The sequence below is a fragment of the Penicillium verrucosum genome, assembly GCF_028828655.1.
Source record: "Penicillium verrucosum strain IBT 35672 chromosome Unknown utg000001l_segment0_segment0, whole genome shotgun sequence".
NCBI lineage: Eukaryota > Fungi > Ascomycota > Eurotiomycetes > Eurotiales > Aspergillaceae > Penicillium > Penicillium verrucosum.
Genome location: NW_026643210.1, coordinates 388,502 through 409,104, shown reverse-complemented (window position 1 = coordinate 409,104; position 20,603 = coordinate 388,502). Strand labels below are relative to the sequence as shown.

Sequence of the window (20,603 nt, the reverse complement as noted above, 5' to 3'; positions counted from 1 at the left end):
AAGAAATCGACAGATTACTGTAGATGGCGATGATCAAAAAAACAATGATCTCATCCCGTCATTTAAGTTAATTGATTCAAATTAAATTCTGTTTCATGAATTGGTCCAATCCAGCCTTTGCCTTGTCCTCAGTGCTGCTCCTCAGCCGGCAGCTTCACCTTCACTGCATCCTCCGCAAGAGCTCTGTTCTGCCTGTTCTTGCTAGCGATGTACGAATTAATATACTCAGGCACTTCAGCGACCTTACTATCACCGCTTGGAATCGGGGTTCCAAACGTTTCCCAGACCGGAACAACACCAGTCCAGACACTGGAAGTGACCTGCTCGTTACCCGAGTCCTTACGCTCATCCGAAACACCACCATCACGAATTTTGCCACTACCATCCTCGATCTTTACCTTCAGGATGACAGTCGACTGCATCTCAGCACGGTCTGGCGGCACACGCGAGTGATCCCACCGGTCCGCGAGAACAGAGTTCGTGATCAATTTCATAGCCCAGAGCTTTTCTTCCTCATCTGTGACAAGGGTCGCGTAGCCATGTAGGATGGCCGAACGGTAGTTGTAGCTGTGCGAGTTTGGCGTGAGTGACAGGATCAGCCCGTCTATTTTGCTCGTTGCCACGCAGATGGGGAGTCCCTCACCATCGCTGCAGTTACGGGCTAGGTTTATAATGCGCGAGCTGACGTAGCCGTGGAGTTAGCACTCCAGAGGCTCGTTGATGCTCGCGGAGGGAAACTCGAATGATCCCATTTGTCCTATCATTGGGAGGATTGCGGGGAATGGATCATCGGGTCCTGGGTTGAAGGATACATGGAGGACTTGGGAGTCATTGATGATTGAATGGATTGGACCCAGGTCATATGTGGCTAGAATATAGTGTTAGTAGTTGACTTCGGTGTATTTCTATAGTTGTCTCGTACCTCGATGCTTGTAACGATTGGCAGTGTTGGAAACCTTCTTAGGGTAGGTCAAGGTTCGTCCCATGATGGATATGGTAATCTGTAGAATATGTCTTGAAGTGGAGTGAAGCAAGAAGTAAGTGACGACAAAGTAAGCATTTAAGTAAATCCATGGATAACTAGATGATGAATCAAGAGTGATCAGATGAGTTAGGGCAGCACGCCTTCAAACACCCATTTTAGCAGGTCCATCCGCGTAACATTTCCCTACAAAGGCTAGGCTGGAGGATATTGACAGGGTGTATAAGATCCATCAAATCAAGAACTATGTATACGACAGGGTATAGGAATGGACAAGAGAAGGGGTCTCCGATGCCAAACACACCCGAGGTGATTGGCCCACACCGCCGACTGGATCATGAACCTGGCGATAACAACACCTCCAACCGTTTACTCTTATCAACTTATTTTTGGGACCTTGAAGCATGGCGACATGCAGGTTTGTTGTTCGCCAATGTGCGGTCCTTATGCGCCCATCTAGACCTTTGAGTCATTCATTGCGCCAATTGCCTAGATACAACCCTCTACCTCGCAGTTATGCTACCTCCGTGGCCGCCGCGGAACTCAAATTCGGCCAGCCGCTGCATGAGACGCATCCCCACATCCTCAGCCCAGGCGAACGTGTGTTATTCTCTGTATCTATGCTGTCGTTTATTTAGCTGATCGTCTTTTGTCTAGTTACCCCCGGAATCACCGCCCTGGAATATGCGCAACGTCGATCGAAACTCGCCAACAAGCTACCCAAAGGCGCGATTGCGGTGCTGGCTGCCTCCGAGGTCAAGTACCGTGCGCAGGGCATCTTCAATGAGTACCGCCAGGATTCCAATTTCTTTTACCTGACGGGTAAGTTTGCTTGGCAGATTGGTGATGCTGCGGAGGACACGTGCTAAACGTTTGCGCGCCGGATAGGATTCAACGAACCGAATGCACTCGCGATCATCGGGAACGACGGCTCTGGCGACAACCATATCTTCCATTTATATGTGCGGGAAAAGGACCCCAAGGCTGAACTCTGGGATGGGGCGCGCTCCGGGACCCAGGCTGCTGTGGACGTCTTCAATGCGGATGAGGTGCGGGATATTGGATTGAGGATCAGACGAAGTATTGAACTGACTCTGAGATTAGACAGGAAACATTGAACGCATTGGAGATATTTTGCCGAGTATTGTCCAAGGAGCGACAGAGGTTTACTCGGACATCCCCACATTTGATAGTTCAAGATCATCCTTGAATCGGTATCTGTATGGACCAACAGTCGCGTCGGAAAAGCTGAAGAAAGTTGTCGATCACCGCAGGGTTAAGCCTTTGAAGCATCTGCTCAATGAAATGAGGGTGTTCAAGAGTGAAAATGAGGTTGTACAGATGCGTCGTCTGGGACAAGCGTCAGGGAGAGCTTTCACCGAAGCTATGCGACAAGACTTCACTCGAGAGAAGGATCTTTATTCTTTCCTCGAGTACCAGTTCAAGGTGAATGGCTGTGATACCAATGCTTTTGTCCCGGTTGTTGCAGGTGGCCAGGTAAATTTTCCGACCTTTTTCAAGGTGAATTCGATACTAACTGACTCAGAACGCCTTGGCTATTCATTACACCCGAAATGACGATGTATTGAAGTTCGTATAACTTTTCTAAACTATCACAGAACCCCGCTCACATTGAACTTTAGGGACGGTGATTTGGTTCTCGTTGACGGCGGTGGTGTAAGTTATTCTGGACTCAATCTTTATACAATGCACTGACCAAACTACAGGAATGGGGAAGCTACATTTCCGACATTACTAGAACATGGCCTGTCAATGGCAAGTTCTCTGATCCCCAGCGGGATCTGTACAATGCTGTACTCAAGGTGCACCGGAGCTGTCTTGCTCTGTGTCGCGAAACCTCCAATCTTTCTCTAGACAAACTCCATGGCATCGCCGAGAATGGATTGAAAGACGAGCTCAAGTCGCTTGGCTTTGATCTTTCCGGCAATGTATGCATCCAAACTCCCTCCACGTGGAGTACGCTGCTGACTCCGACTAGGCACTGAATACCCTCTTCCCGCACCATCTAGGCCACTATGTTGGCCTGGACGTCCATGACTGTCCTGGGTATTCCCGAGGCTATGACCTGAAGGCAGGTCAATGTATAACAATTGAACCGTTCGTCCCCAGTCTCTTTTAGTAAACCCCAGACCTGAAACGAGCTAATCCATGTTAGGGGTATCTATGTTCCCAATGATGAACGATGGCCCGCTCACTTCCGTGGGATCGGAATTCGCATTGAAGATAGTGTTTGTGTCGGAGATGAACACCCGATTGTTTTAACCCCTGAGGCTGTCAAGGAGGTATGTTTCGAACTTTAATATGGTGTCTCTTTTAGGTCAGTCACTAATTTGTTCTAGGTTGAGGACATTGAGGCACTGCGTAATTAGATGTGATGGTCAGATTTCTCAAATTCCCCATGTACAATAGCATAAGGCTTTCAAAATATCATATCTGGGCCTGTTTATTTTGTTTTGTTATGTTTCTTCCAAACAATAATCTACATGTCTGAAGTCTTATCCTTGCCTATAGATTCCTTTGTGGTGGCTGGTATCAAACTGTTTGGGGGTGCTGATCAGAAGGCTGGATTGGGGTGGTTGGAGATATAATTGGACATTTTTAGTAGTTACATATTAAGAAGAGAAAGATTGGATCAAATACTCCCCAGGGAATGAGAATGAGAATGAAGTAAAGAAGAAAAGAAAGTCGAAAAGAATCTTAGTCGCGGGTTCAAAGAATGCAATGTTGATGTTCATTCGCGCGCTGCTGTTGGTTGTCGGGCCTCCGCCCAAAACAAACTGAGCTCCACACCACACGACTTGCTTCTTCTTTCTTTCCTCCTTCAGGTCTTCCACCTCATCTTTTCTCTTCCCAACTCTTGAGTAACTCGATCTATTCCTCTCTCCTTTGGCTACTTACTGTTGTCTCTTGGGATACAATGTCCATTCTCTGATCTCCTATAACCCTCGAAAGACGTGTAGAACGCGTACTTTTCACCGAGTACCCCTCTTTGATATTTGACTACTGTAACTCTACAGCATCTACACGCGTTCTCAACCCTGGGAACTTGTTTCCCAATGGCAACTGTCTTTGTGCCTCCTTCGCCACGAAACTCCATGGCCATGGCGACTCGTCGTCCACTCGCAAACGTGCCGAATGCAACAAATTCTCCACACAGGGCAGGGCTCTTGCCAGTTAAACGAGCTCGCTCTAATCAAATGGAGATGCCGTACGGACAACCACCGCCCAAGAAACAAGTGATGGAGAACATCGAATATGAGACTCGTACCACAACCTGCCAGAACACGAACACGGAGTCGAAACTCTTCGCGCGGCGTTCGAATAATGGAAACCCTAGCGCATTTGAGAAGAAGCTGGTCGCAGCCAGGGAGAAGGAGCGTCAACCGATGGTGAAGCATGTCAAAGCAGAGAAGGCCCCCGCAGATACCATGGATTCCATTCGACAATGGCAGAGGCACTATAGGAAGGCGTTCCCTCAGTTTGTGTTTTACTTCGATAGCATCCCAGAAGATGTCAGACGGCGGTTCTCTCGCCAAGTCATTGCTCTTGGAGCTGTAAGTTATATTGCCCCACAGAACTTCCAGCTGGTCTTGGTTTGCACTTCATGTCACCCGTCTGCATTGATTGAACACCCCCGATTGGCATCTTCTCTAACTCATTTCAATACAGCGTGAGGAGAAGTTTTTCTCGCGTCTAGTGACGCACGTTGTCACTTCGCGTGCGATTCCCCCAGAATCAACCACTCCAGCAGAACCGGAGTCGACTGCCGACGTCCAAACTGTCAACCCTTCTCTCCTCGAAAGAAATGGCGAGGTTCACCTACATGCTTCTTTGAAAACAGAGACACGTCGTGACCAAGGCACCATGGACATTCTGCAAAGGGCTCGACAGATGGGCATGAAAATATGGGCGTTGGAAAAGCTCCAGCGTATGATCACTACCATCAATGACAGTGACATTGGTGCACAATATGAACAAGCCGCTCGGAACAAGGCCGCTGGAGGTAACGCCGTGAACGGCAGGGGCGAAAATGACCTTTCTCGTGTCCTTCGCCAGGAACTTCTCAATGGACCTTCCGATCGTGATCCATTGGCATCAATGGAAATGATAATGTTCAAAGGACCATTTGTCTACATCCATGACATGAACGAGAAGACCAAACCAGTCATGGTTCGAGAATACTCCCGAGTCGCTCGACGCCAGGATGGATCTTGGCCACAGTTCCGAAGCGCTCCCCTCGGAAAGTGTCCATTCATAGATGAGCCCCCGAGCAGGAAGGAATATGACCGACACCGCTTGCGCCAACTCCACAAAGAGAAGAAGGCTGCCTCTCATAGGGCTGATGGAACTCGTGATGCTAAGCCAGAAGCAGCGGTGCAAGTTCAAGCGCCCGAATCTGTGACCACAACAGAGATCGCCCATTCCCAGCCATTGGCGAAACAAGAGGATCGTGTTTCACCTCCAATTCAAAATGAAATTCAAAAGCCAACATTTGATGAAACTCACGAGAGAAAGAGTTCTGAAAGCTTCATTCCTCCCCATTTCCCCCGCACCGGACCGTTCTATACTGGACGTGAGCCAGCTGCCTCAGGTGTTCAGCCGTCGAATATGACATCCGCAATTCGCTCACAAATGATCTCATCTACGGCCGCAGCACCTGGCGCGAAAGCCGGGCTCAGCAAGGAGGTTCATGGGCTCAAGCGAAAGGTTCTTGAGAAGGGCACAGGTGGGTTTGCAGTGGGATCGATGGCTGCTCCTCAGCGTCGTGGTGATGGGTTTACCACGGTTCCAATGAAGACCAACATCAATCCCCCTGGAAAACCCAACCCTGTCAATGAGAATGAAGCAAAGCAATCTGAGGCGGCTGGCACAAAGAGACAAAGGGATGACAAAGATGACCAAAAGAAACCTGCACGCCGCAGAGATCCCAAGCCTGGCTATTGCGAGAACTGCAGGGACAAGTTTGACGATTTTGAAGAGGTATGGTCTATGTTGTTCTGTTGCTTAGCTCAATATCGATACTGACCAATATTTTAGCACACCCTGACTCGGAAACATCGCCGGTTTGCCGCGAACTCGACGAACTGGGCTGAACTTGATGCATTGCTCTCCGAAATTCAGCGTCCTCTCAAGGGCGAATATGAATATGATGAATAGATCTGCTGTTTCTCACAGCATTCCATGATTGCCTTTTGGACCTCGGCCTCTATCCGATACAAAGTCGCATCCAGGTGCGGCCGAGCTTTTATTTTTCAGTTTATTTTTCTTCTGCACGTTGCAATTTTTATCTCCGTCATGCCTGATCCGGATCTCAAAACCTCGCATAACCATACCCTCGGCATCGACACATATGCATGGTGGCGTTTTTTTCTTTTCTTTTCTTACTCTTCTCTTTTTGATTTACCATGCATCAGCAGTACCAGTAACCAGTCCCTCACCGACGGTCTGGTCTGCTTGCCTTGACCTCGATGGAGGTCGTCCACTCGTTTGCAGCTTTTTCACTTTCTTCGAATGTATTGAATATCCGATTTTAAACCAGCATCGCATCACCTTCGAAATCGTGAGCCGACCTCCATCAACCGCCGACGGCAATTTTGGATACTTGCATTCCTCGTGTTGTACCAAGGACAACTCATCGTCGACGCTGTTTGTCACACATGCAATCAGCTTGTGCTTTACGGTCTTTAATTGTGGCCGGTTGCGATATACCGAAGGTATAATGAACGATTTAGCATGGACTCAAGGGTTCCTAACCTTGCATTTCACTACGTTCTAACACATCATTATCCCCCTTTTTGGTCCTACGGGGCCATATTTTCTATCAACAGCTTTTCCTTCTGTCTTTTCAACGGTGGTTTCTTGTTTCCGGATTGCTGGGACTTGTTACCCAGCCAAGTCTCAACAGAGACTTTTCCATTCTCGTTACATTACTTACCCGAATAAGCATTTATTCGACTCGATGATCTGTATGCAGTTTGTATCGTGCTAATTGAATTGTCTACTATCAATTACATTCTTGACTACATGTCATAGAAGTAGAAAGTAAGCTGTGTGAGGCCCCTCACTTAGCCCAATGCGGTAATCACCTCGGCGAGAGGTAAACTGCAGGCGGTGAACACAAAAGAAAATGCATCCTCGAGCTTCCAAGGCTGGTGTCAACAAACTAAAAGCTTGATATTGAGTATTCCATTGGTAAAGAGACATTTATTACACTTTTGTATGTCCATAAACATCAAATCTAAATCACACCCATGTCAGATTTAAGTGAATGCACCGTTCCTGAGTCCAATTTCCTACGTAACAGCCCCGCAAATCTCGGCACTCGGCCCCGTAATGAGCGGCAGTAAAATAACCTTGGAAGATCTTCAAACAATTTTTGATGCTCCCATCTACGCCGCATAACCCAGCACGTTATTCCGGACAGAAGGATATCTGAACAATACAAAGCCGCCAGTTCCGGACATATCACTCACATACGAACCTACAATCTCTTCGCGTTTTTCTCTCGCGCGACCTAAATTGGAAACTTTTGGTTCGCCGCTGAGGTCATCGCACATCTCTTTGTTACCGCCACTTATACAGCTCCGGCGGGATACAACTAGTGCACATAGCATTGGATACTGAGGACTATTGAGATACATACTTACTGGACATACACAGTCTCGGTATTTTAGTAGCGTGCGTCGTCAGGTGCATTGTGCCACTGCGTTTCTCATAATCACACCCACACAATGGCCGCGCCAGGCTCTGCGTTGCGGCGCGTAACAATCGCTTCTTCGTCGCTGCTAAGGATGAGAGTCATCCCTGCTACCGCTACCCGAACACAAGCTACACGCACCCTTCTCGGTTCCCGTTGTCCTGTGCTATCCTCCCACGTACCGACCCCACACTCCCTCTCCCAAACCCGACATAGTTCCTACTCCGCGCCACCACCCGGTGAGAGTGGAAAGGCGCGGAAGAAGGTTACTATCCAGACGCTCCAGAACATGCATAAGAAGGGAGAGCCAATCGCGATGCTCACGGCGCATGATTTCCCCAGTGCTCATGTAGCCGATGCGTCAGGGATGGATATGGTCTTGGTAGGGGATAGTTTAGGGATGGTAGCGCTTGGACTGGAGAACACGACGGAGGTTATTATGGAAGAGATGATTCTGCATTGTCGAAGCGTCGCGCGGGCAACGAAAGCCGCTTTCATTGTGAGTTGGCGGGATTCCTTGACTGGCAGGCCCCATAATATCACTGACTAACAACCAAACTCCAATTCTAGATTGGAGATCTACCGATGGGGTCATATGAAGTATGCCCCCAGCAAGCCATTGAGTCATCTCTGCGTCTGATCAAAGAAGGCCGCGTACACGGCGTCAAGCTTGAAGGTGGCCAGGAACTCGCGCCCACAATCAACCGCATCACAAAAGCCGGTGTTCCGGTAGTAGGCCATGTCGGTCTCACGCCGCAGCGTCAGAATGCACTCGGCGGCTTCCGTGTGCAGGGGAAAACGGCTATCAGCGCCGTGGTGCTGCTACGCGATGCACTCGCGATGCAAGAGGCTGGCGCATTCATGCTTGTGCTTGAGGCGATGCCGTCGGAGGTTGCTTCGATCATCACGCAGAAGCTGCGGATCCCGACTATCGGCATTGGGGCTGGGAATGGTTGCTCTGGACAGGTTTTGGTGCAGGTTGACATGACCGGGAATTTCCAGCCTGGTCGGTTCGTGCCGAAGTTTGTTAAGCAGTATGCGGATGTTTGGGATGAGGCTGCACGTGGGATTTCGCTGTATCGTGATGAGGTGAAGAGTCGGGCGTTTCCCTCGGAGCAATACACGTATCCGATTGCGAAGGATGAGCTCGCTGGGTTCCAGAAGACGGTGGATGAGGTCTTCCGGGATGCATGATGTGTCTGGTTGCCATCTTCCTTTTTTTCATGGCCATTTCTTGCATGTTCTGTATTAAACATTGTCATCATCATTTGTACATAGCATCGTTCAGCATTTGCGCTGGTTGTTTATAGCTTGCTCAGCCGAATGCTGGCGTCATTGAATAGGCGACAATCAATTGGTCGTCCGTCTTAAAACACTATTATGAAGTTAGCATTCAAATTGTCGAATATGCAGAGATAAATAGTCGAGTTGACACTCACCCTAAATAGTCCACCCACGCCTTCATCTAACCCGGGCGCAAACACACTATTAACATAACAAAAGACAGAATCCGTCTCTTTGCAGTCCAGCTTCTTACGCAGAAACTTGACAACCGTTTCGAATTTCTGCGAAGCGCTAACCTTGAACACGCGGCTTTTCAGAATCGGCGCTGATGGCAGAGGTTGGAAGCGAACGGTAACTGAATCTTCGTTAGTTGAATTCTACCATTTGTTGACATCGCGGCGATCAGTCAACCCAAAGCTCGTCGGAAAAAGCGGAGATCCTACCTTTCCCCGAATCAATACTCTCCACGTCGGCGAGTGCCTGGTGCGCATCACGAGGTAAATTGGTTAGCATGACCGATGCGGACATATTCATCGGTAGATTGGCGCCATGGTCGTCATCTGGAATCGGGGCGTTTGCGGAGCTGTTGGGCGGTGTGTCTGAGCTCTGGGGTTGGCGTGGGCTTGGACGATGGCTGAGTGTGGTTTGGGGATTTGGAGTTGGGGAGCTCTGTGGAGAGCGTGTTGGAGATGTTGGATTCATTGTATTAGGGCACAAAGAGAGAGAGGTAAGAGAAGGGAATTAGATGGGATCAAGTTGGAAGTTGGGAGTTGAAGGTTGGGGGATGTTTAACGCGCTTAGAGAGTCTAGCCCGGTCTACTGGATTGTCAGCACGTGCTATTCAATCAACCTTCCTTTTAGGGCGTCGGAGGTATAAACCAACATCATATAAAGACATCACATAAATTTCATCTGGAAATCCTTTTCATCAAGTTTACTCAACTACAGACATTGAAACATCAGAGATATCATCTTCTTTCCTACATCATCAGATCACCAACAAGAAAAACACGGAAATGGGCAGGTCTAGATCCCTCATAAAAGTGGGCTGGGGCTTAATGGGTGACAAGGACTCCAGGAAATCAAATTCGAACAATCCGGGGAAATAAATATTCTCCAAAGATATCGCCTAGTGGAACACTGGGAGCAATACGACTCTGAACCTCCAAATATCTCGCACAAGCTTCTGTTTGTAGAGGAGGACCTCCGAGAAGTTGTTCAAGAGAAAACATCCATCAAAGAAGGACCTTACAACCTAAGGAAAGTCTCTCAAGAGAGGCTTGATTTGAATATTCAATACTGGATTCTAGCGCAAAAATGGTGGCATTGTCGGTCCTTGCTGAATGATGGGTATCAACTAAGAGCGTTTGAGCTCTGGCGGTCCCATCCTAGGTGGTATATGCACCGCGTGCTTGTTGAAGACTGTGCTGGCCGACAAGGATGCTGTGCTCGTGGATGTGGCTGTTGTGGTAAGCGCAATATTGATCCCACGCGCAAGCTTGGAGTTGGACATTGTACCTTTGAATGTGGATGTTGTCGGAGATTTCGAGGTTTTGATATTCCCGAAGAAGATAGGAAATCGCTAAAAGAGGGATGTCGTAAAGAGGTGGCTGATCTTGTTCGACATCGGATCACGCGAGTTGCAATATGGGGGCTTGTCGGTGAGAGTTTTGATAACCCGTTTGACATGATTGAGGCACCAGGCTATTAAGGCTTCGGTGACAAAAAGGAATATGTCTAGCTGATTAGCTTACATTTTGCGACGTCATTTCGGATTGATACATGTACTTACCTGTTTATCACATTGTAGCTCGTACCTTCCATAACTAACTAGTTCTATGTCATCACTCACTATGTACATCGTCTTCAAAGCACCTGGGCACTTTCACCACATTAACCATCATTCGTCTATCAGTACAATGTCTTATAAACTCATTTTCTTCTTCCTTTCTTACTTCTTACTTTTTGGCGCTGTGCGGTAAGTTTGGTCCCTTCATGGGGTCTTTTCTGGAGTCTTTTTGGGAGTCTTTTTTAGGAGACTTCTTTTGGACTCTTCTTTGGACTCTTTGTTCTTTGCTGATGTCTTTTTAGCAGCCTTGCCCGTCCATCGCGAGGAGAAAGGCAAGTCCGTCCTAGAGCTTGTCCGCCTAGCGGAAGGAAAAGGTGGCGCTGTGATGAACAGCCGCCACAAACCTGATGGATGGTTATGGTCTCCTTTCTGGCCTTCAAGGCCATCATCTTCATCTTTTGTTTCCTCCAGCGGCTCGTTGACCGGTATGTCATGTCCCTCGATTGCCGTACCCTACCCCGTGCAGGAATCCATGCTGAAATATAATGTAGCTGGCTTCCCCCGCCTGGTGTTGACGGCCCAGAGAGGCCGATTCCTTTTCGCATTCTCCGCGCTCCCCCCGACCCGCAACGATGATATGCGGGCCTTGTAAGGCTGGGGCAGTGACCCCATATATGCTGAGGTACGTACATGCAGCTGAAGGAAAAGTGATACCCAAGTTCACCTATCTATATCTATCACTTGCATAGACCTATGAACCATTCATATGCTGACCAGGAGAATGGTTATAGATTGAATTCCAGGTGACGATTTTATAAATACTGCGGGATGGATGGAGGGAGAAACTCGGTTTACGCAATTGGAAAAACCCGCATGTATATAGTAGTAGCCGCGGGAGACTCGTTTATTATTAACATACCGTTGTTTGAAGAGTCCTACATTGATCAATGATGCAGTCATGTAAGCCTAATACACTTATTAACTAGTTTTCTCGGATAAATTAGATAAAAATAGGAAATATAGATACCTCCAATAGACAGGCTCACTTATATTGATGAATCTTGATTCTGAGATGAATATGAGATGAATGTGAGATAAACATGAGATAAACCTGAAATGAATATAAAGGAAATGTGAGATGGATCGAACTGCATGTGAACTATCTACCGTGCTGGTTGCATAGTACAATTCTTCAGACAAAATGAGACTATCAGTGAAGACCTACAGAAGGCGTCATGCAAAATGGGAAATTGAAACTGCGAGTTGAGATTACAGTGTTATACACCCTACCAAAGCCCATTATTACGCATAACTACGGTCTTGGAATACATAAAATAGCTGATTAATGACCGTTTTTACGTAGGTATGTTGCAGCCTATACTGCGTATATATTAACTATAACTTTATCATATGCCGTGATCTTAGCGATCTTAGCCACGTGAGATCTCCGTGACCTACAATTTGAGGCTTAAGCAGTAACTAAAATTCCCAAAATTACTAGAGGATTCTGCATTACTCATAGGTCTGTGATGAGTTGGCATATTTGTATTGTTTGGTGTCGACTGGGCCCGATTGGGCGCTCATTATGGGCCTAGTGGGCTTTTACCCTGGGCCCATAGCCCACTGGCGGGCCCAAAGCCCAGCCCATTTGCTGGTTGTCTTGGGTTGGGTTGGACTTTGGGCTTTGTGGGCTTTGCAGAGGTCTAGCCTTTATAATGTAGAAGCTTTGGGGATAATGGGGAGTCCGGCAATCATGAAAGTCAACCGGACACGCTCACCCTCCCACCACTGTCTCTCTTGTCGGCCGATGACATGAAACTATAGTTGTTTCTAATGGCGGGGTAGCTAGGGATCATACCAAAGTCGTTGCGAGTGCCGAGGCCTGCGTAAGCAGCATAAGGGCTCGTTCATGACGCGTGAGTTGCAGAAGCGCCGGTATCACCAACGAAGAAGGGTAGCCGCTAGTTGTAGGAGTGTCAGTCGTCGAGATGGGAAGTGACAGCTACCTTAAAGATGAGCTTTTGACAGTGCCATTGGAGGTCGTCCATTGCAAGAGAGACATTGTTATGTGTGTGCGTCGAAGGGAGCGGCACAAGGTATGCTTTGAGCGGGAGACATCCGAAGTCAGTGGTGGGATTGTAATCCTAGGATTCCCGAGGTGATGGTGAAGGTTGCGCTGTGGAAGCTGCTGAATGATTGATATAGCCCTGTGGGTGACATGCATAGGGCGCTGATACCGTACAGACATCGGGCGAAGATGAACATGGTCTCATACCCACAGTGGCAGACAATCCAGTTTGCATATCCTAGGGATGCTAGGGATTGTACAACATGGATTAAGTGGAGTGGCATGAGTCAGAATGAAAATTAGTCGACAAGTCCTGTCAACTTCAATCTGATGGTTGTTGTGAACTTTTGATAGACACCAGCTGGAAGCCGAAGTGGTTTGATGAGATCGAAATAAGTGCTCGAAGCTGGATAAGGTGCGACATTATATTGAGAACTTCAATGAAAGGCATATAGTCGATCTAAAGTGATCTATGCGTTTATATGCAGTGCATAATGCGCCGCATATCTCCTAAATCGGCAAGTGTGTACGGCGTCAAGAATATGGTATGCTATACGGAAGTGTAATTATCTGTATTCAAGCAAACCGTGGACTCCATCTTCATTTCTCCCTCGACCCAACTACTCCCTTCTACTCCTTCGTCAATTACCTTCATCACATAATCTCATCACATAACTTCATCACATAACAAACCATGGCGCCTGTCTATCACGGCCAGTGGGTTTTCGACGGCCGCGCATTCTATGTCACTACCTCTACCGGCGAGTTCCACTCGCGCGCAACGGATTCCGAGCTGGATGATATTTTCACTGCACCAATAGGAAATAAAACAAACGTACCCGACTATCATGGCCACTGGTACGAAGCACAACTTCTCCATTTCGGACTGGCGCCGACGCCCAGTAAAGCCGCAGCCAAGATGAGATTGATGGATGCCTTCCAGGATGGTGCACTGGAAATTCCAATGGAAATACTCCGGATCGAAGCAACCTTACGCAAGAACTGGATCAAACAAGACCTGGATTCCCATATCCGAGGTTCTACAATTCGACCTTCACCCGCTGCTGTCCTCCCGGAAGCTATGGAAATTGATACGACTGACATTGACACTACCGAGAAACCGGAGGGTGATGAGGAGGAAAGTCTGCTAGGTGCTGGCGGAGCTGGCGGAGCTGGTATGCAAGACAATATGCGACCCCAACGGAACAACATGCAACTGCCCCATGCTCACCCGAAGAGAAAGAACTGCAACACTGCAGAGTTGTCAATCCGCCCTAAGAAGACTGCCAGATACCGTGATGAGACTGAGGGATCCGACTTGCAGGTCCAGGTCCACGTCAACACAGACAGTGGCCCCTCTCACCAGGGACCAACTATTACTCCAGTGTCAGTGGGAAACAGTTGCGGACGCCCGGGTCCAGACAGAGAACTGCCGCAAATGGAGTTCCAAACTGTGCCTCTGGCGCACCAGGCTACCTACGGAATGGTAAGTATATCTTTTCCTCCCCAACAATCGCAGTACAAGCATCTCTAACCAAAATACAAAGGGAACCCAACTTCCTCCATCCGGGCTAATGGGCGCTGATGGTGCAAGCGATTGCTGTTAGTCCGGTTATCAGCCAGCGATGAACTCGAACCAACCGTCTCTCAAGGCTGGATGGAGTTTCAAGAACAGAAGTTCAGTGGCCAGGGCATCAATGGACTTGAGAACTTGAACGGGGCTGAAGCAGAAGTGAGAGGAGTTGAGAAGATGGGAATGTAGGCAAGGAAAAAATGTGGGGTGGGTGAGGATTCGCGAAATGTATGGAGTACAAATTGATTCAAAGTAATTTGATGCCATGTCAGTTTATTCTCTATTATCAATCAGTCTATTGTTATGAATTCCCAATTGCAAAATCAGACTCTTTCTCCTTAGTTTTCAATATCCCCGTCTCTGCACATCAACAATGGAAAATTGAAAAGGCGCATCAACAAGCCCAATTGATTCTTCCCATTGCGGATCCAGATGCCATGGCTTGATCAGCAGGACCTCGAAGACTGTAGGTTGTTGAATCTGATGAAGTGGTATAAGCCAATCATCCAGACGATTTGTGATGTGAGGATACAAATGGATGGTCAAGGTCTTCAGACCAGGCAACTTTGTAGCAAGAACCTGACAACATCTATTCCAACGCGGACCACCAGGATCCGGAAAACTGAGCTGCAAAGTACGAATCAGACTCATGCGATGTGGTAGAAGTGTATGCGAAAAATCAACGATTGTATCTGTGTGATTAAAGAGGAAAGTGTTCTTTTGAAAGATCATATCAATGGCCTCCCAGTATCTGGTCACACTATTAGTTGGTTATATTTGAACATCGAAGGAAGTATATATACTCACACTCTTCGACACGTTTGTAAAAGCGGTACAAAATTGACTCTTCTCGTATCAAATCTCCACTTAGAGTTCTCGTGGTAATATGAGCCATGGTTTATATGTGTAGTGCAGTTATCCACAGGCCGACGAGCAAGCGGTCCCCAGCAGTGATGACTGCATGGACAGAGATTGCGAGGTTCGTTGCATAGCATCCCGAGAATTTGGTTCTGGTGTCGTTTCCATTTGTGCTGGTTTGGTCGAACAATATGAAGCATACGGCTACAGAGATAATGCTCCCAAATCAGAAGTCGGACTTCAGTGGGTAAACACTCAAATAGAGGAGACTGGACTTGTTGGAAGGTAGATTGTTGCTCGTGTCGTTTTGAAAGTTTTGAAAGTGATAATCGCCATCGATGACTGGTTGGCGGGATTTGAGGTTTGGAATGTTTATTGTCCGGAAGTGGTGGAGTGAGTGGCCTGGGGCGGGGGTTTGGTGTGAAGTTTTTGAGGTCATTTTGAATTTGGGGTTTCTTTTCCAACAAGATTTTCTCCCCGCCTAAATCATCACTCTGGTTTAGATGTCCCATTTTTGAAACTCATAAAAAGTGAACCTAAGGTCGATAAGATGTTGTTGTGTTCATTCATATATTGGCTAAACGCGCTAACGTTACACGTAAGGAGAGCTTGCACCAAACAGCCTTTAGCTTGGCGGCCAAAAGCCAAACGATTTGAATACAAATAAACAAGAACTGAAATAAAGATGGTAAAATATATAATACGGAGCCTGTAGAAGGTTGCATCTAGATAACCAGTATATGCTTTAAACATCTATATTTTGTGGCACGTAGTGACAAGTTTGTCAATCGTTTTGTCATGTCATGCACTATATATATAGGAGCCTGGTCTATCTGAGCGTAATTGCTCAGATATAATGGTCTTTTGGCCTAGTTTGTAACACGTTTATAGTGCCTCATGCCTTCAGTTATTTCTCCATATGAAGCTATATAGAACAAATAACAACTTCGGGTACAAGCCTGCTCCGGTTACGTCAAGTAGACGGTATTTACACTAGATCATATTAGTTGGATCATCCCATACATGCTGGGGTGTTTGCAGACTGGACAGTTTGTTTGCTAGTCTCGGGAGGATTTATACCCCTATTCCCGATAAATTGCTAAGAAGCCAGGAGAAGAGAGGGAGCAATGCAACTGCATTGGAAGTACTAACTGCTGAAGAAGGGAGAAGAAGAGGGAGAGGAGACTCTGTAGCTGGCAGTCCTGTCAAACAAGGTCTGGTGACACCGATCCCAACAAGATTGAATGCATTGTGATTCTTCCTCTTCTTTTTTCCTCCCTTAGTAGTACAGTACGTCTCGAAACTGGTGCAACCGTCTACACTCTTTGAGTGATTATTTAGCCCTACTGCCAGGAAACACTAGACCATATTGGGAATAGACCCGGAATATAGATATTCCTGTACCAATCTTCATACCGTGATTTACTTGTATTATAATACGGTGCCTCGTCTCGGGAATGTATTGGCGATCCAAGAGAACTAGAATTTTCCATGGAAATACAAACAAGTCAAACACTAAAGCTGGGGGTGTCTGGCGGCCTGCCACACCCGTTCATAGTCATCCCTCAGTTCGACGGAGTCACATGATATTGAGGCTTAGCCAACCCCTCAATTCACTACGCCCCGCAACTTCACTCTTCAAGAAAATGATGAACCTCGCATGCCGCATTCATCATGGTAGCAATATCGTTCGGCGATAGGAATTCTGGGCTTCAGGTAGGAGTAAACTATGCTCCCATCACATTCTTCCCTCCCAAGAGTATGTCTTTTCGTAATCTTACCCCCACGACGGCATGTTGTTACACAGGAAAACTGATAGAGGTCGTAGATATAGAGCCCAGCTTTTTCTATAATTCACACTATGAAGCGCACAAGAATATCAACCCTCAACGAGTTAAGAACACTTGCAGATGGTTTCTAGATCATCCGACATTTCAAGCATGGAAAAGCAGCCACCGTAACGATCTCTTGTGGGTTTCCGCAGACCCGGGCTGCGGGAAATCTGTGCTATCAAGGGCTTTGGTTGATGATGTGCTGGTCCAAGATGGGCCAGCTACGATTTGCCATTTCTTTTTCAAAGATAACGAGGAGCAGAATGGCGTGGCAACCGCGATGTGCGCTATCCTTCACCAACTATTTTGTGCCAAGATAGACCTCTTTCGCACACATGCCGAAAATCTAATACGGCAACAAGGAGAGAAACTGAGGCTTAATTTTGAATCTCTGTGGGAGCTGTGGATTTCTGTGGCCTTGGACTCTTCAAGCGGAGATGTCGTCTGTGTTCTGGATGCTCTTGACGAATGCCATCGGCCCGATCGAGATAGACTGATACAAAAGTTGGAGTGGTTCTACTGGACGTCTCGAGAAAGACAAAAGGGCGAATCGAAACTGAAATTTCTTGTCACAAGCCGTCCATACGTGGATATTGAGCGGAGGTTTGGTAAGCTAACCTATCAGTTCCCACTGATCCGCCTCGCGGGAGAAGAGGAATGGAGAGGTATTAGCCAAGAGATCGGCTTGGTGATGAACTCTATGGTGGACGAGATTGTGAGCGAAAGGCGGCTTGCGAATAAAATTCAAGAGGCCATGAAGCGGCGGTTTTCTGAATCCGACAACAGGACCTACTTATGGTTGCATTTGACGTTGGAAGCTGTTCGAGACTGTCTTGGACAGACTGAAACCAAGATCTTACGGAAGATTGATGAACTACCAAAGAGCGTTGAGGAGGCTTACGAGGAAATCCTACAGCGATGCAATAGAAAGAATGAGCGAGATGCGAGACGGCTGCTAGAGATTATTGTCGCAGCACAGCGACCTTTGGAGCTGTCGGAGATCGATGTTGCTCTTGAGATTCAACCACATTTCAAGTCTTCCTGCGACTTGGACCTTGAAGGCTCCGAAAGAAAACAGTGGATTCGCGATGTGTGCGGCTTGTTTGTTAGCGTTGTTGATTCACGTGTCTACCTGATCCACCAGACGGCAAGGGAATTTTTACTACAAGAGAAGCATGAAAGAGCCATGTTAGGGAATTGGAGACATTCGGTTGATTTGCAGAATGCACATCTAGCGCTGGCAAGGTTGTGCGTTACATATCTCTGTTTCGAGGAGTTCCAGGGACATTTTCAACAGCGGCCAAAGCCGTTAACGCCAAAGGAAGGTTTTCTGTACTACTCTGCGAATCACTGGGTATCACATTGCCGACAGAGTGGCAACGGAGAAGAAGAATGGTCACGAAAGGCAGCAATGCTATGCGAGATAGGAGATGGGTCATCTTCATACTGGATTAGCTATCATACAAACCGGTTTCAGTGGCACGGAAGTATCCGTCTGCAAAAGTCGTCTTTGTTTTGGGCGACAAAATGGGGATTGGTACAAGTTCTGGATCTGCTTCTTCAGCAATCTGATCTCCAGATCACGGACGATGTGGTTCAGGCTGCCGCGGCGAACGAAGATAATGGAGAGGCGCTGATAAAGATCCTAATTGACCGACGAGGAGCAGATCTCCGAATCACGGATGATGTGGTTCAGGCTGCCGCCGCGAACTGGAGATATGGAGAGGCTGTGATAAAAATACTGGTTGATCGACCAGGAGCAGACCTACAGATCGACGATAAAACTATACTCCTCATACTACAGATATTTAATGTTGAGGTGATAAGTCTCCTACTTGACCGACAAGGCGCAGATCTCCAAATCACCGATTATGTGGTTCAAGCTGCTACCGAGAATAAATATATCGGGGACGCGGTGATGAAACTCCTACTTGACCGACGAGCAGATCTCCGAATCACGGATGCTGTGGTTAAGGCTGCCGCCGCGAATTGGAAAAATGGAGAGGCGGTCATGAGGCTGCTGCTCGACCGACGGGGAGTAGATGTTCAGATCACTAACGAGGTCGTTCAGGCTGCTGCCGGGAATAAATATAGTGGAGAGGCGGTCATAAGGCTGCTGCTCGACCAACGGGGAGTAGATGTTTATATCACCGATAGCATCGTTCAGGCCGCCGCCGCAAATAAATATGATGGAGAAGCGGTGATGAAGCTCCTACTTGACCGACTAGGAGCAGATCTCCCAATCGAGGAGAAAGTTGTACGTCATATACTACAGACATTTAACACTGAGGTGATAAGTCTCCTCCTTGACCGACGAGGAACAGATCTCCAAATCACCGATGAAGTGGTTCAAGCTGCTGCTGCGAACCAGTATAGTGGAGAGGCAGTGATGAAGCTCCTACTTGACCGACCCGGAGTAGAGATCTCAATCGAGGAGAAAGTTATACCTCGCATACTACAGACTTTTGACACTGAGGTGATAAGTCTCCTCCTTGACCGACGAGGAGCAGATATCCAAATCACCGATGAAGTGGTTCAAGCTGCTGCTGCGAACCAGTATAGTGGAGAGGCAGTGATGAAGCTCCTACTTGACCGACCAGGAGTGGAGATCTCAATCGAGGAGAAAGTTATACCTCGCATACTACAAACTTTTGACACTGAGGTGATAAGTCTCCTCCTTGACCGACGAGGAGCAGATATCCAAATCACCGATAAAGTAGTTCAGGCTGCCGCCGTGAATTGGAAAAATGGAGAGGTAGTGATGAAGCTCCTAATTGACCGACAAGGAGCAAATGTCCAAATCACCGACAAAGCGGTCCAGGTTGCTGCCACAGACTGGAAAAATGAAGAGGCAGTAATGAAGCTCCTACTTGACCGACGAGAAGATCTCCAGATCACGGATAAAGTGGTTCAGGCTGCCGCCGCGAATTGGAAAAATGGAGAAGTAGTGATGAAGCTTCTTCTTGACCGACGAGGAGTAGATCTCCAGATCACGGATAAAGCTGTTCAAGCTGCCGCCGCCAATAAGTATAGTGGAGAGGCGGTGATGAAGCTTCTTCTTGACCGACGAGGAGCAGATCTCCAGATCACGGATAAAGCTATTGAAGCTGCCGCCGCCAATAAGTATAATGGAGAGGCGGTGATGAAGCTTCTTCTTGACCGACGAGGAGCAGATCTCCAGATCACGGATAAAGCTATTGAAGCTGCCGCCGCCAATAAGTATAGTGGAGAGGCGGTGATAAAGCTTCTTCTCGATCGACGAGGAGCAGATCTCCAAATCACCCATAAAGCGGTTCAAGCTGCCACCGCAAATGAGTACATTGGAGACGTCGTGACGAAGCTTCTTCTCGAACAACGAGGAGAGGGTATCAAAATCAGAAGACATGTCTGAAGATACCATGTATTTTACGTACGTAAGAATACAATAGCTGCTTACAGAGGCACTCCGGAAGAGCTCCCAATATAGACTAGTGCGTGGTGGCGCGACGGGCAGGAAAGT

The 20,603-nt window shown here is 47.6% G+C and overlaps 10 protein-coding genes across 10 annotated transcripts; 6 read left to right on the top strand and 4 right to left on the bottom strand.

The window, feature by feature from the left end:
• Positions 1-128: 128 nt before the first annotated feature.
• On the bottom strand, positions 129-986 carry N7516_000138 (pyridoxamine 5'-phosphate oxidase family protein; the record flags this gene model as incomplete). The annotated part of the gene is made up of 3 exons (XM_057212860.1): positions 129-681; positions 706-868; positions 923-986. The coding sequence occupies 3 exons, from the start codon at positions 984-986 to the stop codon at positions 129-131; spliced, it is 780 nt and encodes a 259-aa protein (XP_057074743.1).
• Positions 987-1,386: 400 nt separating this feature from the next.
• Positions 1,387-3,372, top strand: N7516_000137 (aminopeptidase P family protein; the record flags this gene model as incomplete). Its single annotated transcript, XM_057212859.1, has 10 exons — positions 1,387-1,582; positions 1,640-1,804; positions 1,871-2,031; positions 2,087-2,479; positions 2,529-2,572; positions 2,626-2,659; positions 2,710-2,931; positions 2,982-3,100; positions 3,159-3,285; positions 3,343-3,372. 10 exons carry the CDS (start codon positions 1,387-1,389, stop codon positions 3,370-3,372), a joined length of 1,491 nt encoding a protein of 496 aa, XP_057074742.1.
• Positions 3,373-4,059: 687 nt separating this feature from the next.
• N7516_000136 (protein serine/threonine kinase activating protein nimO) lies at positions 4,060-6,160 on the top strand (the record flags this gene model as incomplete). The annotated part of the gene is made up of 3 exons (XM_057212858.1): positions 4,060-4,557; positions 4,673-5,983; positions 6,041-6,160. 3 exons carry the CDS (start codon positions 4,060-4,062, stop codon positions 6,158-6,160), a joined length of 1,929 nt encoding a protein of 642 aa, XP_057074741.1.
• A 1,574-nt stretch (positions 6,161-7,734) lies between these two features.
• Positions 7,735-8,894, top strand: N7516_000135 (3-methyl-2-oxobutanoate hydroxymethyltransferase ECM31; the record flags this gene model as incomplete). The annotated part of the gene is made up of 2 exons (XM_057212857.1): positions 7,735-8,199; positions 8,271-8,894. 2 exons carry the CDS (start codon positions 7,735-7,737, stop codon positions 8,892-8,894), a joined length of 1,089 nt encoding a protein of 362 aa, XP_057074740.1.
• A 121-nt stretch (positions 8,895-9,015) lies between these two features.
• On the bottom strand, positions 9,016-9,686 carry N7516_000134 (ubiquitin-like protein ATG12; the record flags this gene model as incomplete). Its single annotated transcript, XM_057212856.1, has 3 exons — positions 9,016-9,075; positions 9,140-9,339; positions 9,428-9,686. 3 exons carry the CDS (start codon positions 9,684-9,686, stop codon positions 9,016-9,018), a joined length of 519 nt encoding a protein of 172 aa, XP_057074739.1.
• A 380-nt stretch (positions 9,687-10,066) lies between these two features.
• On the bottom strand, positions 10,067-10,497 carry N7516_000133 (uncharacterized protein; the record flags this gene model as incomplete). Its single annotated transcript, XM_057212855.1, is given in 3 exon segments — positions 10,067-10,188; positions 10,237-10,372; positions 10,390-10,497. 3 exon segments carry the CDS (start codon positions 10,495-10,497, stop codon positions 10,067-10,069), a joined length of 366 nt encoding a protein of 121 aa, XP_057074738.1.
• Positions 10,498-10,903: 406 nt separating this feature from the next.
• N7516_000132 (uncharacterized protein) lies at positions 10,904-11,425 on the top strand (the record flags this gene model as incomplete). The annotated part of the gene is made up of 2 exons (XM_057212854.1): positions 10,904-10,962; positions 11,020-11,425. The coding sequence occupies 2 exons, from the start codon at positions 10,904-10,906 to the stop codon at positions 11,423-11,425; spliced, it is 465 nt and encodes a 154-aa protein (XP_057074737.1).
• Positions 11,426-13,535: 2,110 nt separating this feature from the next.
• N7516_000131 (uncharacterized protein) lies at positions 13,536-14,603 on the top strand (the record flags this gene model as incomplete). Its single annotated transcript, XM_057212853.1, has 3 exons — positions 13,536-14,327; positions 14,389-14,443; positions 14,494-14,603. The coding sequence occupies 3 exons, from the start codon at positions 13,536-13,538 to the stop codon at positions 14,601-14,603; spliced, it is 957 nt and encodes a 318-aa protein (XP_057074736.1).
• A 156-nt stretch (positions 14,604-14,759) lies between these two features.
• On the bottom strand, positions 14,760-15,784 carry N7516_000130 (uncharacterized protein; the record flags this gene model as incomplete). Its single annotated transcript, XM_057212852.1, has 2 exons — positions 14,760-15,174; positions 15,222-15,784. 2 exons carry the CDS (start codon positions 15,782-15,784, stop codon positions 14,760-14,762), a joined length of 978 nt encoding a protein of 325 aa, XP_057074735.1.
• A 1,162-nt stretch (positions 15,785-16,946) lies between these two features.
• Positions 16,947-20,495, top strand: N7516_000129 (ankyrin; the record flags this gene model as incomplete). The annotated part of the gene is made up of 2 exons (XM_057212851.1): positions 16,947-17,031; positions 17,101-20,495. The coding sequence occupies 2 exons, from the start codon at positions 16,947-16,949 to the stop codon at positions 20,493-20,495; spliced, it is 3,480 nt and encodes a 1,159-aa protein (XP_057074734.1).
• Between the last annotated feature and the right edge of the window lie 108 nt (positions 20,496-20,603).